The sequence below is a fragment of the Lynx canadensis genome, chromosome C2 (genome assembly GCF_007474595.2).
Source record: "Lynx canadensis isolate LIC74 chromosome C2, mLynCan4.pri.v2, whole genome shotgun sequence".
Classification (NCBI taxonomy): domain Eukaryota; kingdom Metazoa; phylum Chordata; class Mammalia; order Carnivora; family Felidae; genus Lynx; species Lynx canadensis.
This window is the reverse complement of record NC_044311.2, coordinates 150,178,083-150,196,007: the sequence shown is the minus strand read 5'-3', so window position 1 is coordinate 150,196,007 and position 17,925 is coordinate 150,178,083. Positions and strand designations below refer to the sequence as shown.

Sequence of the window (17,925 nt, the reverse complement as noted above, 5' to 3'; positions counted from 1 at the left end):
TTTGGCGTAACTACAGAGGGGGCCGGTGCAATACAGAGTATTCATCTGCCTCCTGGGAGCCCATTTCCTGTATCTAATTAATTCTAGCGTGTCTTCAGTTGCGATGGACACAAGCACTCTGATAGTTCACAATGTAAAGAAACATTTAGTCTCTGTATGTATAAAAAGTGTGACTTTTGGAACCACTATCCAGGCTTATTAAATCAGAAACGTGAACGGCAACAATCAGTTAGACTCCTCCCCTCCCCCCACTGGGAGGAGCCCAGACAGCAGCCGAATTCTCCCCCAAACCCTTGGCTTGACGCAAATAGATAAAGCTGTGTGCACCTCTTTCCTTTATGGGATGCACCCCCTTTTAGAAGACAGTTGCAGAAAAATCCGTAATATTTAAATGTTCTAAAGAAAACAGGACCTTGCTGAGCAAAACAGTAGTAAACTGAGTTTTATGAGTTTCTATCACAAGCATATAAAATGCTTTACTGAAACGACCACTGAACTGGAAAAACTCAGGAAAAATTACCCTGAATTCCATGTGAACACTCATAAATCTACACCCCCCCCTTCTCTCTCCCCAAAGCACAGTCTGCATAAAATCCATGTTCGACATCAGTTTCCCCCTTGCTTTCATGGCAACTCACAATACCACGTGCCGACCAGCAAGCGTGGACTGAAAAATCTCCCTTTGTAAAGCTCTTGTTAGTGGCAGAGTGTTACTGCAGAAGCAGAGTCCAGGGTATCAGACAGAATCTCAGAACAAAGCTGACTGTTGCAAAGATCTACTGGTCATTAATCCCAAAGGAAAAAGAAAGTAAAACCTTCAAAATGCAACACGAAGAGCCCTGCGGGATAGCCTAAGAAGATGATTTTGCAATTTCGGATTATTTCACACACAAAAGCAGACGCTTGAACAGAATCATTTTCAAGTTGGACAAGACTGTCAAGGTCCGCCAACACTTAATTCTGTATTTTGGTTGTACATAAAATTAGGGAATACCTACCTGTGACAAGCCTAAATGTACAGAAGCTGTTTCCGATATATACATGATTTTGCCATCAGATGCTACCACGAAAACAAATCCGTCCAAAGTCTGTAAAAGAAAGTGTCAGAGTAAGAGGTGACAGCTCCACATCAGAGTTAAATCAAATAATTGTGCCATCACTGGAGTGGAGGAACATATAAAATATTATCATCAGTACATATTTGTTCAATGCAAAATGGAGTGCAGGGCCATAAGAAGGACTGTGGGTTACAACGCTCACGGCGCAATTCCCGGGACCAGGCTCTCAAATGCTTTTAAAGCACTTTAAAAACAATCTTACAGCCACATCACAAAAATCATGCAAAACATTTGAGAATTCCTAACATGCTCAGTTTAAATGCAGTAGCTTTATTGTTTAGGGTTATTTTAGCACTTCGCACAAATCCGGACTTCTATGGTACTTAGGGGGAAACCTACCACTATATAGACCATTTTATGTCGTAATTGGCAGTCCTTTATACCGCTAGGACATATGCTTTATTTGCCACAATTTTCTAGTTACCCCTAAGTACCATTTGAATAATAAATTCCGAACACTACCACTCCCCTGAAAATAAAATACCCGGTTATTTTAACAGACTATGTCTACAGAATTAACTACTTAGAATTTGCAAGAGATCAAATAACCTTTGCAAAATTCAAGGAGAAAAAGTATCAATTTCTGAAAAATTAAAACTACCTAAATGATATTGCCTAGGTTGGCCAGCCCTCAAAAAAATAAAGTAAAATTTTAAGAGCTAATTAAGACAAATAAAAAGGTAATGATTATATTTATATGTGGCAAGGATAAAAAGACTAAATTATTTTTGAAAAAGGAAACTGCATTTTATTTACCCATTCATATTTTAGATCCAGAACCAAAGAAAAGCAATAAAGTTGGTGAAAGGTCCATACAACCCACAATGCTGCCCCCATAAAAAATATTCCAAATTAATTTCTGGCCACAAATTCTATTTTTACAGCATGTAATTGAAACCAGATTACCTTCGGTTTTGCTAAATCTGCCCCCTCTTTGGAGGGGGGCCTAAAAAGAATGTAGTAGAAGTGAAACTTGAAAGATATCCTTACATTCTGTTGTCTCAAGTACAGTTTTACTGTAACCACTCTTTGCCAACTTAACTATCATCGTCCCAACCTATGCTCAGGTTGAAATCCACATCTTGATTATAAGCCTTCCTTTCTCGTCCTGAACTCAGCTACAACATATTCTCCCAACTAAATTCCGTTTCAAAAATATAAAACATACCGCAATTTCTAAAGTTATAAACGTTTTGGCACATCTGCGCCCTCGTGCTTAGCTCCAAAATCATTGAAGAGATACATTTATTGAAACGGTATCTGACAGTCAGCCATGTGAGTAAAAGAGAAAGAAAAATCATCGTAATTAAATTCTGAAAGTTGCCAGCAGTAGCTAAAAAAATAATATCCTTAATGGAAAACGTTGGATATACCTTCGCAGCTTCAGATTACCGAATTCTCTTGAATGTATGTTAACTGCAAACATGCCCATGCATATGGCATTCCAGCATTAAAGAAACGCACATCGCACATCGGAGGAACTGAGGCGAGTTGACTTTGCCCGCCAGGTTTCCACGGGAGTTGTTCCTGGTGTTAGTGTTCACTTATACCATGTAGGAGTATCAAACAAGCAAAATACCACTCACGGTGCTGGAAGCGAGTGAGGGGGTAGGCACAGGGCGCGGGAAAGACTCCAAGAGCGCCATTTCCCAGCCCAGGCTGCCACAACGTTTGCTTTATGCTATAAAAGCTTCAGGTTTCAAATATTCTCGGGATCCTCTCTTCCTCAGAGCATGCAAGGGGGCGGGCGGAAATCCCACCAGGACATTCAGGGAAAGGGGTTTTTAAAAGATCCGCTTTTTTCGAAATGCGGTGCTCTTGGCTGACTCGATGACCCAAGTCACTGCCTTCTGTCGCCAACTTTTTTTTTTCTTTTAAAGAAAACACAAAATAGAAGGTGGAAATGCAAAACAGCTCTTGGTGAGCATTTTTCGATGGCAGAGACAAATGACGGGTGGGGGGGAATGAATCGGGTCGTTGATGAGGCTCTGTAAAGGGCATTTGAAAGATTCTGGGACACTAGGCGTTGCTGTCCCCACTCAGTGCCAGCTGCTGATTTGGAAATGGCCAGTCGTGTGCACGCTTACCCGGCCAGAGCTGTGGACACCGCGAGTGAAATCCGAGGTCAGGAGCATTTTAGCAACCATGGACTGAATGATTCCGAGCTGGGGGCGCTAATGACTCAGGGGCGGGGGGCCCTAAGCGGCTGACCACAAACCAAATAAGGGCTCCCTCTGTGACACCTGAGGCTGCACCAGGTTGTAACCTGCAGCGCTCAAGAGCTGGACGACTTGGGATGAACCAGGCCCCAGCACTTGCTGTGTGATCTCAGGCATGTTGCTTAACCTCTCTGTGCCTCAATTTCCTCCTTTATAAACATGGAGCCAAAAATAGAATCTACTCTAGGTGGTGGTGACCCAGGATCACACAGTAAGACTTAAAACAGAATCTGGTCCGTAGTAAACTGCCAATAAATGCCAACCGTTAATATTCTATTATAGATGCTGCCTTTTTTTTTTTTTTTAACCCCCTCCAAACATACACGACTGTCAAAGGCTTTAAAACTGCCACACTGGCTCAGAGCCCCAATTCATTCCTTCTTTGGCTCAGGCACCTGGCACACGTCTGGCACAGAGCAAGCGCTCCACAAAAGTTCGCTAAGGGAAGTAAGGTTGGAAAGAACCCTGCCTGCGACCACGGGCGTCCTTAGGCCTAGGTCTCAAGGTCTAGTGAGTACTGAGGCTGGGAGACGGATCAGATCACAGTGGGGCTGGCCCTAGGTTACTCCGGTTGAGCTGAGTCCTCCCCCAGTCCCGGCCTCCCAGGGGGAAGCAAGGGGCAAGGGGGATCCATGGGGCGAATGGGGTCGTCAACTGCCTGGAGGTTCAGGAGCTGTCCCTTGCCTCTGGCGACCTCTGCATTCTGATGGTGTCCTATTGACCCACCTGGGGCTCCTTGGGGAGGGTCACCTTGAGACTGGCAGCGGGGGTAAGAAGGGAGCCCCACCCGGCACGGGTCAGAGCCTTAGGCCAAGGCGGCACTCCTCTCCGCAAGGAGGCTTTACCTGAAGCAAGTGTGATCCCAGCTCCTTGGCGACGCTGTCTAGGGGCCCGGCGCGGCTCGGCTGTCCCCATGCATCTCCTAAACCTGGATCCAGGAATAAAGCAAATGGGTCAACAGCAACGCTGATCGACCGGCCCCCACGCCAGGCAGAGCACGGGGAACTTCTGCATCCGTGCCCGGCGCCGACTGGAGTCCCGAGCGTCCCCCAGGCCGCCTCCCCGGGCCCGCAGGCAGGCCGCTGTCTGTGTCCCTGCGACCGTCCCTTTGCTCTGGATTAAAGAGAAAGAAGGCCAGAGGAGATATTCCCGCCGAGGCCTTGGGTCCAAGCACCCCCAGTGCACGCTGAGCTCGCCAGGCCCATAGCTCCCGTGGGTCGCCAACGTGCTCACGGCTCTGAAATTGCCGTTTTATTTGAAATGCCACAAAGTAATCTAATCTGCTTTGAAATTGGCCATCCTTGAAGCCAAACGGGGATATTGATTTGACCTGTAAATATTCCCCCAAGGACCCTACCTCCCTCCCTCCCTCCCTCCCTCCCTCCCTTTGCTGAGTTGCCAGCAAACAGGCATTTTCCCAAAGGCAGAGAGGCCCAGACGAAAAAGACCTCACCTTCCAGGACGCAGCTCTTCCAGCATAGTACGTATAATACGTATGGTATGATACATATATTAACCTCACATAATCCCTCGGACTCCCCAGCCCCTACAGGCGCCTTGGGAGCACCGACCCTCTTCCAATCCAAGTGCTCCAGCTTGGGAAGGGTTTGGGGGAGGTGGGTTTCCCGAGGGCCAGCTCCAAACATGCCAGAGGTCTGCGGGGGTATGGGCAGAAGGCGGTGGGAGCCCTGTAAGTACTCGAGGATTTCTGGAAGGTACCTGTTACCACATAATTAGGGTGCCCCAGTTTTTAACTGCCCCCCCAAGGCCTCCTGCTTCTCCCCACCACCTCCTTGAAGGTCACCAGGGTTTCAGAAACCACACCAGGGGACAGAGGCCCTGACCAGGGAAGCCTCCTCTCCTGTGTCTCCGGGCTCAGCTGCTGCGACCCCAGAAATCCCAGACTTTTGTCTGCATATTCGGGAGCGAGGAGGAAAGCCGGGTGACGTTGTGGAGCTAAGTGTTGCTCCCTGGAGTCCTGGGGTTGGGAGCCTGGCCTGCATCCGTCCAGTTAGGTCCAGTTAGGTCCACGCCCCTGCGCGAGGTGGCGAGGCCGGGAGTGCTGTCTCAGCCTGAGCCCCGTTCCCCCCAGCGGAGATGGCGGCTCCAGGCCCATTCCCGCGGTCCACCCGCCCCCTCTCCCTGGCAGCGACCCCCTGAGGGGCGAACTGTGGGTCCCGTGGGGGGGGGGAATCCGCCTCCCCTCCGTGCAGACCGGAAGGCGGGACCAATCCCTGCCCGCCCCGCTGTGCACCGGGAGTGCGGGACTTGAAGCCAGAGCAGGACGCGCGGGTTGGGGAACCCTGCCTAGTCACAGTGAATTCAGAGACCATTCCCGGGACCACACAACTCCTCCAAATCCGCGGCGAGTGGATTGCCTGGAAAGTCGCCAGGTAGGCACTCTGGTCTCCCCCACTGTTCCCTTGGGTGTGGGGGCATCTCAGTTTCTGGAGGCCTCCACCCCAAGCCGGAGGGAGCCGCGGGGCCCAAGACACCTAGGAAATCAGAGCCCCCCAACCCCCGCAAAAGCTTTGGAGGCCCTTCCCAACAAACTCTGTCCCGCAACTAAAAAAGGAATGACCTTTAATTTCTCCTCCTGGGCTCTAGGGATTTGGGGTTTATCCTGGTCTCCTTGTAAGAAAGTGGCTAGTTTCATCATATCCTGATCCCCCCGAAACGGGATCCCAGCACCTCAGTCTCCATCACGTGAACAGAGGTGTCTTCTGAACCCCAGGAAATCACTGTGCACCCACTTTCCCTCCCAAGGAGTACCACGGTGACCACAGTACTAGGGAGCCACTGACTTTCACTAGCAGGTCCTTCCCTGCCCCCCTGCACCCCCATCTATACAGATGGCTTGGTGGGGCCAACGTTTATTCCATGTAAGGAACCAAAATTTAAAAGCCCTGGGGCCTAAATGAAAGAAGAATTTAATAAAGACCCAGGAATCGTGATTTCTGAAAATGGACAACTGTGCCCAGGTAACTCTCCTTTACCCAACTCCTGGTTCCTTTCCCTGGTTTGCACCACACTGGCCTTGCCTGGCTCAGCGGGAAAAGTGAACTCGACCTCCCAGACGAGGCTTCTTGAAGGGTCTGTAGCCAGGTCACCTGGGGAAATCTGCACCTTCAGGAAAGGTGCAGACCCAGACCAGACTTCCCTGCCCAGCTCTCCCGAAAGCTGCATGGGCGGCTCTGGCCTGATACGCAAAAGTGCACTGGGTACACAGGACAGTTTTTCATATAATTCAAATACCCAGATACTTCAACAGAGCTTGTTCTCTTCTATCATTAGAATTTTTCCTGTAATTTCCTGACACCTCTGCCTTGCTGCTAGAACTTGGTCTCAATGCCCCTTCTGGACCTAGCCTGAGGTGGCAGGGCTAATGGACAGGCTCCCCTCAAGCTTCCGTGCCCCCATGCCATCACAGCCAGCTCTTGCATTAGAAGCCTCTGTGGGTAAGGCACCTCTGTGGCCTAGGTTGACCTAGGACTCCCGATTTCAGCTCAGGTCATGCTCTCACCAAGATGGAGCCCCTTGTTGGGCTCTGCGCTGTGCGTGCAGCCTGCTTGGGATTCTCTCTCTCCCTCTGCCTCTTCCCCACTTGCACGTGCGTGCCCTCTCTCTCTCTCTCAGGAAGGAAGGAACCTCTGTGGGTGAGGCCTTTCCACTCCACCCATAAAAATCTATCTAAGCTGGGCTGAATGTAGAGACTAAATAAGGTAAGGTTTGTAACAGCAATGAACATCTTGGTGCTGTAAAGTCATATACACCGAAAAAGTAGGTGCTGGGCTCGTGGCCCTCATCCGGACCTAACAAGGGGCTTTATTTGTTGGAGAAATGAGGGGAGAAGGGTAAGACTGAGCTAAACTCCTACAAGGTTATCATCGGTTGGTGGTCTATCTCACCTGATCCTGGGAGCGCTCCCCGCCTCCACTGACTGTGCCCACTGACTGTGCGGGGAGCTGCCGGATGGAGGGGGTGGATCCCAAGCCTGGCCTGTGGTTCTCCTGCCAGGGTTTGCTGTCCCAATTGACCTCCATGTGTCTGCAGGGGACTCCCTGCTACTAGGAACCCAGATGGCCAGGTCATGGAAGAGGAGGTCAGCCACTGGGTCAGAGGAAAAAGGACCCAGGAAACCCCTTTCTGCCACCCCTTGCCTCCGAGGGTTCGTGCATACCTACACTTGGTATTCACACTTGGTGGTCTGGCTGGCTCCCTTGTTGCTGTTCGGTTTAAAACTTACCAGGCTCTCTTGCCACTGAAGCTATCTAAATATGGTCCCTCCTCTCTGAGTGCTCAGTTAGTCAGTCAACAAACAGCTGTTGAGCTGTGCAACCTCAGATAAAGGATCCAGAGTTCGGTAAGAACTCCCAGGATGGCCAGTTCTTGAAGGCAGCCTTGGGTATCTAGAAGGTGACACAAACATTCCTCACAGGGATCTTGTGAAAACCAGATGGGGTTAATAAGGGAATGCCTGACCCTGCCACCACCCATCCACGGAGAGTTGGATCTGAGGTTGAGAAAAATCCCGGACAGATTTTTCTGGAGTCCCCAGGGGACACACTGGGGTCTCACCTTCTTCTGCTCCCACTCCTACGTTTAAGATGGCAGCTGGGCGGGTCTGGATGGTCTGATCTCCAGCAAGAGCCCTGACCTCTAACCTCTATTTCTTAACTCCAAAGTGGGGGTGGGGGGGTGGTTGTGGAATCAAATGAGCTAAACCAGAGGGTGCTGACAAAGCCCTGGGTCCAGTGGAAGGCCTCGGTGCTACCAACGCCTTGGTCCAGCCTTCTCCTGCCTTCCCATTCCTTCCCTGCCTCCAGCTCTCTCCTCCTCCTTAGTCCCCCAGTTACCAGCGCCTTGGCAGAGAAAGAGGCGTGTTATTGGGGAGCACGGCCTCTTGCGAATCCGTGGACCATGTGAGGACACAAGGTTATGCTGGCTGACTGCAGACTACTCCAGAGTCCAGAAGGGTGTATGTGTGTGTGTGTGTGGGGGGGGGGTGCTGAGGTGCTGCTGAGCTCCTCCACCGAGAGCCACCCCCCACCTCCGAGCCACCCCCCACCTCCGAACGCCGGGAGCGAACCAGTGACGCCCGTCACCCTGCGGGGGCGTTTACAACCGGCATTCGGAGCATTACCACCAGCGAGGCCGGCAGGCCCAGGGGCTCCGTCCTTGGCTACCGGGCGTCGCGCGCCTGGGCGAGGGCGTAACGGGGGGAGTACGAGCCCGGGCTCCCGCCTCGACGCTCCAGGGGAGCCCAGAGCTGGCACTGCCGCCTCGCTCGACTCCAGGACCCAGGAAACTGTCACGGGTCTGGGGTTCCTCCGCGCGCTTCAGCCTCTGGCCTCGGAATGCTTCGTTCTCCCCGGGGTCCCCGGGAAGCCCGGCTTCGGGGCCCTTTTCCAAACCAACCGTCGCACACCGAGTCCAGGCACAGGGTGTGAAGGCGGGGGGTGGGTGGGGGCGCCCCGAGAAGGCCTCGCTGGGCCCGGCCGGACGGGGAAGGGAGGGGGCTTCCAGCCCGGCCCCGCCTGGCCGCCGGCCAAGTACGTGCTCAGACGCCCGACGGAAGGCCCGGGGCACCCAGAGCTTCGCGCCGAGACCTCGGAGGCTGGGGCGCAGGCCCGGCCGCCGCCCGCACTCCGAAGCGCGCGTGGCCCCGCGCGGTCCAGTCCGGCTGCCCGTCCGCGCCCCGGAGCGCGCGGCCGCGGCCCGGGTTGTGGCCCCCGGGGGGCCCGAATGGGCGGCTGGCGCGCGCTCCAGGTCCTGCCTCGAGCCTCCAAGGCCCCGCAGCCCGGAGTTCCTCCCCACTGCCCGCAGCCTCCTGCTCGGCGACGGGGAGCTCGCCCTCCCGGACCCCATGCGGAGAGGGTTGTAAAGTTCCACCTTATTCTAAAAAAAAAAAAAAGTCAGCTTTTTTTTTTTTTTTTTAATCTACATTATTCCAGGCTTCGGTAGAAAATGGGCTCGGATCTGTTGAAGTTTAGTTCAGCAAACCCTCTAAATCAAAGCGTTTCCATTCCCGACAACAATTTCCAGGCGTCTCAACCCAGACGCATTCCACCACGGTAATGATTCCGGGCTCAAACTCCCATTATTTTTGTGTGAGAATGACAATGTCGCACTCCCTTCCCCTGCTTTCACCCGCACTGGTCTAGAGTCTTCAGGTCTGGGAAAGGAGGAGAAGGGGGCTCTGTTCTCGTTGCCATAGTCAGCCTCACTTTCCAGCTCCATTCCTAAGCTGGGACCACAGGCCAGTCCCTCGGGTCAGCTGTCTGTGCACAAGGGCCCACAAGGGACACTACCCTCTACCCCACTGCTGAGAGCGAAATCGGAATCCTGGCTCCTAAGAAGGAGCTTAACCAGCCACCGGATTGGCCTCGGAGCTTCTGTGGTTTTGACTCAGGCTTCCTGAGGCCCAACATACATCACCTGACGGAGGAACTTGTCCTTCGTTCTGCCTGGCATGGCTACCATGCAGCTATGGCCAGGGAACAGCAGAGTTCTCCCACCCTGTGCCTCTGTACTTCCAAAGCGCCCCCTCTCCTGAAGGGAAGGCCACAGTGCAAAGAGGGCAGGCAGACCCTGGGCCCCAGCATTTCCCTGAGCCCTGCGTGTACCAGGCCTTCCTAGCCACCGGTGAACACATTAAGTTTTCAATTCTGAGTCCCACTTCCAAAGCCAGCCTTGCTCTCCTGCCCTCTTCCCTGTCTACCTGCCACTTCTTAGCTGTTAAAGGGAAGAAGACGTTGGGGCCCAGAAAATAACGGGTCTTCCAATTGCGGTGAGGCCCAGAGGTCCACACAGTGGGGCATTCTGCCATCTAAGCCGCATCTGGCCCAGGCAGCACTGTGAGCTCCCAGGAAGCAGTGACTGGAGTAAGAACCAGTTAGATTTCCACCTGCACTGCCTGGTTCCTCACACTTGATCCCAGGAAGCTTGCACAGCTATGGAGTTGCTGAAGGCCCATTTTGCAGACAAGGAGACCGAGGTCTAGTGGGGCCCGCTTAACAGAGCAGAGCCTTGGAAGGGTTGTGAAAATTGCAGGCACTCCTAAAAACTTGCAGTCTGACCTCCCTGGGGAGTGTCCACCTTGGCTCGAGTCGCCTGTTTCTGCCCCTAAGTGGAACTCTTCCGAGCTCCTCTATCTCTCCCCTGCCCCAGGTGGTCTCTGGATGAAAGGAGCCAAGGCCAACGGCCTCGGGCCCAGGGAGAGAACAGGCGCTGGCCGCGGGCACAGCAGCCACCGCCCCGCCGGCGCTCGCCCTTGCTGTGGGACCCTGGGAAAGGCCCGCCCCTCTCTGGCTGCAATTTTCTCAGGGACGAAGGGTTAATCGGCGGTGCCAGTGGCTCCTTTGGATTTTCCTGTTCATTTTCTAGCTTGGCCTCTAGATCCTTCTTCACCGGGGATTCTGCTCGCTCCGGGGGTATGGAACAGTGGTTTCACTCGGCAACTTTCCGTCCGCAGACGAGAGTCCGGGCAGATCCGGGAGTTGCCGCCGCAGCCGCGCAAGACTGCCTTGGCCCTAAACCTCCCTGATGCCGACGCCCGGATCCCCGCGGCTCCTCCAGGCCTGATTCCATGCCCCCCCCCCCGCCCCCGCCCCCAGCGCAGACCCAGGCTCAAGAACAGAGGCTAAATCAATTACGGCTCGGCTTCCGCAGGCCGCCCTTCGGAGCTACCGGAGTGGTGAGCAAGTTATTTTGCATAATTGAGGTCTCTCTAAACCCGTCTTTCTCGGCCCAGGCACCCAGCTTCACAACTCTGTGACCCAGACAGACTTGAGGGGAGCCGGGCCACCTCCCAGAGCTCCAGGCCCAGGGCCTCCACGCCCACCCTCCAGGCAGGCCCCCGGCTCCCTGCTTCGGCCCTGCAGGGGGGCCCGGGGCACATCACCCCCTCCTTCCTTCGCCTGCCAATCTAGACCTTAGATTCAGGGCCATCTGCAAAACCGTAGGACCAAACAACTCCCTCCGACCGCTCTGGGAGTTCCAAGTGCGCTACCCAACAAAGCACAAGGGCCTGGTGCTCTGAGTCCTGGACCCCCAGCTAGCCCACCCCTGCAAAGGGCTCGGGGCCAAGTAATTCTGGGCCCAAATGGCTGGAGACTCACTTCCCAGAGTTAGAACACCCAGATCTAGTTTAAATATCTGCAGAAGCAGTACACCCACCACTTCCTAATTTTTAGCAAGCTTTCCTGGAAATGCTCCAAACAATAAATGGCTTACAATTAGTCCTCTTTCTCCAGGCCTCTCTTTCTAACTAATTTCTGGCTTACTTGAAATCGCTGGTAACAAACTACTTAGTATTCCGATCCTGGCTTCTCATGTGTTTCCCTCCATTGGGGAAGTGATAGGATCCAGGGTCCTGTCCTGTCTCCACACCTGCTGGTATTGTGCAGATTAAGAAAGGGCTCACTCGGAAAAAAATACATAAATTTTGAGAAGAAAGAAACGAAGAAAAACAACGGCTCACCACCACTCCTTCCCCGGGTGGGAAGGAGACCTGGCCCTCATAAAACGTATTTCTCTTTTAATTTTCAGTGAAATCTCAGCCATAGAGGAATCTATTTCTCCGGTGGAGAGGTCACCCTTGGGCAGACTGATAGCGACCACCCGCTAGACAGCTCCCAGTAGGGGCTGGAGTGGGGGCCCCTCGGTGTACCGGGGTTGGAAAAGGAAAGGTGTGTCGACTGGTGCGGAGGCACCAGGGAGAAAAGCCCTGGAGGCTTGGAGCCCCAGCTGGGAGGCAAGGGCTAAGCCGGGCTACTGCTTCCGTGGCCCCTGGATCCCCCGCCCGCTGTCTGCAGGGTGCAGGGCTGCAGGTCACGATGGCCGACAGGCCCCCTGAGCTCCACTGGGGAGCTAGTGTGAAGTGTGGCTCCAGACCCAGAGCCAATTACACGTAACAGGCTTTGGGGCCACCAACACAGAGGTCAAGCTTACTGACTCCTGGTCGATCGCTTTGCCCGGCACTGCCTTAACGGAAGCACCCTGTGCCCACAGGACACCTGTCGCTGCACTGCAGCCACTCTCTGGTGTCCTGCCGCTGAAGTGGTCTCTACTCCCCCAACGGCTTCTGGGGCTCCACAGCCCTACTGGCTCCTCAGTCCTGCCCAACAGGTCCCCGTGCAGAGTGTCCCGGCCAAGTGTCCGGATCTCTCACGCCAGGCTGCAGGCAACCCTGGCTGGGGACAGAGCTACTGAAAGGTGATCGGTTCAGAAGCACCGGGACACCAGAAGGAATGCTGTGGTGACCAGGCCTCCATGGCCCTGCTTCTCAGAAGTGCCCAGCCTGTCAGCCATGGTCACCCGCAGGCCATGTGCTAGCAGGGAATGCTGGCCGTCACACCAGGAGTCTGCTGGACCCAAGGGTCCTGGTGACCCGTGTCCACCATGGCACCTGCCCCTCCGGGTTTATAATTCCAATCAGGAAAAGACTAAGCTCAGGCCTGCCTGCCATGTTCGTACTATTTGCCCCTCTCTCCTGTGGGGGGTGGGGTGGGGGTTCGGCTCACCTACTTTCGGTATCTCCTACCCTGCTCTGCCCAGCCCTCCCCCTACCCCCATACCCCCCCCCCCCCAGGGGAGGTGAGCAAAGTAGATGCAGCTCCAGAGTCCCAAATCTAAGGCCCGGGCCTCAAACAAGTGCCCTGCTTACAGCCAGGGCCTTCCGGGCCTAGGCCTCTGGGTGCACTCCGCTCTCTCTCAGGCCAGGATCAGCAAGTACATCTTATCCCTGGTCGGGGTGCACACACTTCCCCTCCGCGGAAAGAGAGCAAGTAATGAAAGAAGGACAAAATAAAAGGGAATTAAAGAAATGAAAGAAAAGACAAGAAGGGAGGCAGGAAAACCAGAATAGGCTAGCATGCTCACAGAACAATTCCTGGTTCACCTGGCCCACGCTTGGACCAGAAGATGGTCCGGTTCACCCGGCGACAAGACCCGTCTCCTCTCTCCAGCAGGAGCCGAGGCTCCCCGCGCGGCCTCCCCCAAACGCGCTGGCACTGGCCCTCCAAGCCAGCTCCAGATCCCCGCTTGGGCCGAGGCTGCCGGGCTCCCCCAGCCCTCTCGGCCGCCCACCTGCGGCCTCACCTTCGGGGAAGACGGCCCGCATCTTCAGGTAGCTGGTGGTGAGTCGGATGATAGACGCCTTGTCCAGCTGCGAGGTGATGGCCGACGGCAGCGGGAGCAGCTTGGCCAGCTCATAAAACTCGCCATTTTCTTTCTCCCTCCTGGTCTTGGCCGCATTCTTGGACTTCTCCTTCATCGCGCCTCGGCTCCGGGCATATTAGACCCAGCCGTGCTCCAGGCCCGCGGAGCCTCGCTCCGGCTGCAGCGGCGGGGATGGGGAAGGGGCCTCCGAGGTCCAGGTGAGTCTGGGGCACCGCCCGGGGCAGGTGCGCGCGGCCGGCCTGGGGCACCGAGTAGCCTCTCCACAGCCGCTGGGCCCCGGAGCTCCGCGCGACCCAGCGGCGCCGCTCCGCGCTCCGCCGCCCCGGGCGCAGCCTCCCCCGGGCTGGACTGTCCCGCGGTGCCCTGAGCCCGACTTCCCGCTCGCTTCTGCTCGCTCTTCCTCTCTCTCTCCTAGTCTCCCGCGCCTCGGCTTTCCTCGGGGGGTGGAGAGCGGCCAGCGAGGAGGCAGCGGTGCCGCTCAGTCCTTGGCCGAGTGTTCGTACCCGCTGCCGCGAGGCCCCTCCGGACTGGAGGGCGGCATGGGCGGCGGCGGCCGCGGAGCCATGGAGCAGGAGGGGAGCGAAGGGGAGCTGGGGCGGAGGCGGCTGGGGCCTTGCCCGGGCGCGCTCTCCTGCCCTCCCTGGCCGTTCCCTTTGCCTGGAGACGCGGCGCCCGGAGCCCGCGATGTGTCGCGAGCCGCAGCAGCTCCGCGGTCCACGTGCGACCGAGCCGCGTTTGTTTATGGCGGACCCGCCTTCGGGCGGAGCACTCGGCAGCCGCGGCCCTGGGAGGGGGGCGGGAGGGGGGAGGGACCGCGGCGGGGGCGGGGGCGGCGAATCTCGCCTCCCGACCCCGCCGCGGCCCCGGAGTCACAGGCGCGCCTCCGCGTCGCTGCCTCCAGGGACTCTCCCAGGAGAGGCCCGCGCGCTCCCGGCCTCGAGGAAGTTGCGGTGAGGGCACACGACGCGCGGTGGGGACCGGCTCCTGCGAGCGGGTCGCGGGACCTGGGCGCTCGGACGGGCGGCGGGGAGGGGCGAGGGAGGGAGGGAAGTGGGGGAGTGATGCCTAGACCACCCCCGTTGCTCCCCGACCGGTCCTGGGCGCGCGTGGCCGAGGGGAGGCGGATGGACCCGCTGGCCAGTGCCGTTCCGGGGTGGACCCAATCCTCCGAGCCCGCGCTGGTGCCGCGCCCTCACCTCCGCACTTTGCAGGGCCGAGGGCCAAAAGGGGGGGGGGGGAAGCCCCGAAGGGAAGACCTCCCCCCCCCAATCTCAGGAAAGGGCGGGAGAGAGAGGCTCGGAAGTGACCTTTCTGCCCTTTCTCTCCCCGAAACACGAGAGCGAAAGAAGATCGGTGCTTTCCCCGGAGGGGCTGGAGGCCGCGGGGACGCGCGGGCCAGACGAAAGGAGGGGACCGGGAGCTGCGCCTAGCGGCCAGGCCTCGCCCAGGGTGGCGGCGGGAACAGGGCCCGACACTACCCATTCCCGCAGCCGGGCTCGGCGCAGCCGGAATTTCGGGGAATCGCGGCTGGGCGGGTGCTTCAGGCCGGGGGGTCTGCGAGCGGGAGACCTCGAGCGAGCGTTGGCGGGGCCCAGGGTGGTGGGCCGGGGGGCAGCTGGAATAGGGAGGAGCAGTCGGAGAGGCGGCCGTGGGGCGTCCTGGTGCTTTCCCTAAGGACCGCACTGGACCGCAAGAGTCCTCTTGCCCCACCCCCACGCCAACCCCGGAGCTCCGCTCCTGCGACCCCGAAGGGCCCTCCTCCAATCCGGGTCGCGACGGGCGCACAGACGCGCACCGTTCTAGCAGTTTGAACGCCCAGGCTACCGTGCGGACGCGCGCGCTGGGAGGCGCCAGCTTCCCCCGCACGTGGGGTCAGAGGGCAGCTGCACTGGACGCAGGGCACCGGGTCTTGCGGGTCCCTCGGCCGCGTGCCGCAGACTGCACGGCTATGGGGCCCCTGATTTGGAGGTCGGGTCGGGGAGGAGACACGCCAGGGCCTCGGGGCTCCGCAGCTGGGATCTCCGTTTCTGGTGCCACCTCTCTCCCTCCAGGCCCTTGGAGGAGCCAGCTGCTCCACGCACCCACTGACCCGGGACCCGCCTCCTTCCCCCCGCGCCTGGGGGTGGGGGGCGGCGGGCGCCCCTGACCATCTCTAGGAGTCCCTTTGAAGGGCAGAGGTGCGACAACGTTGAAGGCGTCTTAGCTCCCTTGGTGGGCAAGACAGCGTGCGCACACTCCAGCTGTGCCCGCACCTGCCCCGCGCCCTGCCGGAGCCACAGGTGGCCTTGCCAGCGGGGCCGGCGCTCGGAAGCCACTGAGAAGCGCGAATTTCGGAGTTGGTGCCCCCCACCCCCGCAACGCGGAGCTTAGCACTTTCCCTTGGGGTTTTGGATCTAGGAGCAAATTCCGGTTTCCAGCAGTGCGTGCGGAGGAGTCCGGGCGGCCGCGAGCGGTGAGGATACGCAGTACCCGAGCGCAGGGCGCCGGCCCGCTTCCCTGCCCTGGATCTCGCGCCTGACTGCGCAGTTGTCGTCTTGTGGCTTCCCGGAGAAGGGGCTCCGCGAGGTAGGGACTGCCGGTCGAACTCCGCCGCAGCCAGCGCAGGCCGCCTGTGAGTGCGCCCCGGCACCTCCCTGGCTCCGAGAGGATTTAACGCTTTCCTCACCCCCACGATTTCCGATCCTCAGTTACGGACCCGGGAGAATTACTCCGGGACTTGAAAGGGATTACTCAGACCGCCGAAACACCGCTAAGTGGAAGTGGGAGAACCCAACAAGTAACAAGAACAGAAACTTTCCTTAAACCAGATTTCCCGGATTTTGCGGGAAAGTGTACTTGAGATCTAGTTATCATCTTCACAGCGGCAGCCGCTGTTCTCGGACCCGCAGAACAGGTTCGAATCTCGGGGTTTGAGCGGTAGCATTACGGGGCGTTTGAAGTGCGGGTGTAGGACACTTCAGTCCCTAAAGCCTAACTCAGCAGACTCCCAGGCGGGCATCGTAATTCCCCCCAACACACATCCAGTCAAGATACACACACGCGCGCGCGCGCGCGCGTGTGTCCCTCGCGTATCCCCATCACCGAAAGTGCCCAGGTGCTCGGAGGCAGACCTCGAAGTTTCCCAGGTGGGAAGAATAGTGGTGTCAGCGTGGAATAGTGAAGGAAGAACGTTCCCCACCACCCCGTGTGTGCCCTGTGGGATCTGTTCCAGAGTTCTTTTTACTGGACAAAGCCTGGGACCCCTGTTACACTTAGAAAGGGCACCCACAGGCTCTGTGTACAAGTGGGAAAAACACTTGACGTGCTAGTTAGACTGACCCACTGGTTGGGACACCTGCGGCATGCCCCTTGCTCCAGGGCTCCTGTGCCGGGAGTACCTCCTGGTCTATGCTTTGGGGCTGAATCCAGCTGCCTCGCCCAGAGTATGGAGTCCGGCCTGCAGGGGAGAAGTAATAGCTGCACGAAAGACCCTGAAGTCCAGGCATCATTCACAAACAGCAGTTCCCCTGCTGGCCTGGAAGGAGCCTGCAGAATGTAGAATGAAGAGAAGCTGGGGGCAGGAAGAGGACAGGTGGGAAGCCCCCCCCCCCCCCCACACATTGAGGTCAGCAGGCTTCGGGATCACCGCCAGTTCGCCAGGCGCCCCCACTCCCAGTCCTGGTTCTCAGGCTTTGGCTCACGGAGGTGCACCAGCACGCCTTTACGCACCCCCCCCCCCCCCCTTAGAAAGTTTCCATTAGGAAACCGATCTGGAAGAAATTGAGGCCCCAAGAGGAAAGGGGCGGGCCCAGGCCGCCCCACATCTGCTTGGATTTTCCGCTTCAGATGCTCCGCAACTGTTTTTCCCCAGGCCGCGCCCCGCGCCTACCTGAGGCCCATCCCCCGCGGAAACCGACTTTCGAGTGAGATCAAGAGGGAAACTCGCAGATGTTCTACCGGGGATGGGGCTCCCGGAGAGGCTGCCGCAGTGGCAGAAGAGGATCAGAGACTTTGTCACTAAGGATGTGGGGGCGGGAGGAAAAGTCCTCCCGTCCCTAGCACTAGATTTGGGGGAGAGGGTCGCGACCCTCTGAAGTGGTGTCTGAGGAGGACTTCAACCACTGAAGCAAAACGAGACAATAGAAAATCCAGGACTACGGCCATTCCAATCTATTCGATTTCCAAGCAAGATACAGTTACTGCAGAAGGTCCCACGAGCATCTAGCATCGCGTCTAGGACTATCATGGCTGGGAGGCGTTTTTGGTCTGAGCTGTCCGAAAGAGTACTTCGATTTTTCGCTCCTTTCCTTGGGTAAGCCCCATGGAGACAGCATCAACTTTTCCTGGAGTCATTGCTACTCTCAGAAAGGATCAGCCGACAGTTACAATACCACACTGCTCGTTGTTTAAGAGAAATTAGACGTAGC

At 57.0% G+C, this 17,925-nt stretch overlaps 1 protein-coding gene across 1 annotated transcript in view; it reads right to left on the bottom strand.

Moving 5' to 3' along the window:
- Window positions 1-13,660, bottom strand: part of SIM2 (SIM bHLH transcription factor 2) — a 51,840-nt gene extending 38,180 nt beyond the window's left edge. The window contains exons 1-3 of the mRNA XM_032594598.1: window positions 13,439-13,660; window positions 4,183-4,265; window positions 999-1,088 (exon numbers count right to left, since the gene is read on the bottom strand). Coding sequence (XP_032450489.1) covers window positions 999-1,088; window positions 4,183-4,265; window positions 13,439-13,613 — 348 coding nt within the window. The 5' untranslated portion in view covers window positions 13,614-13,660. The remainder of the gene's footprint in view (window positions 1-998; window positions 1,089-4,182; window positions 4,266-13,438) is intronic.
- Window positions 13,661-17,925: the final 4,265 nt, after the last annotated feature.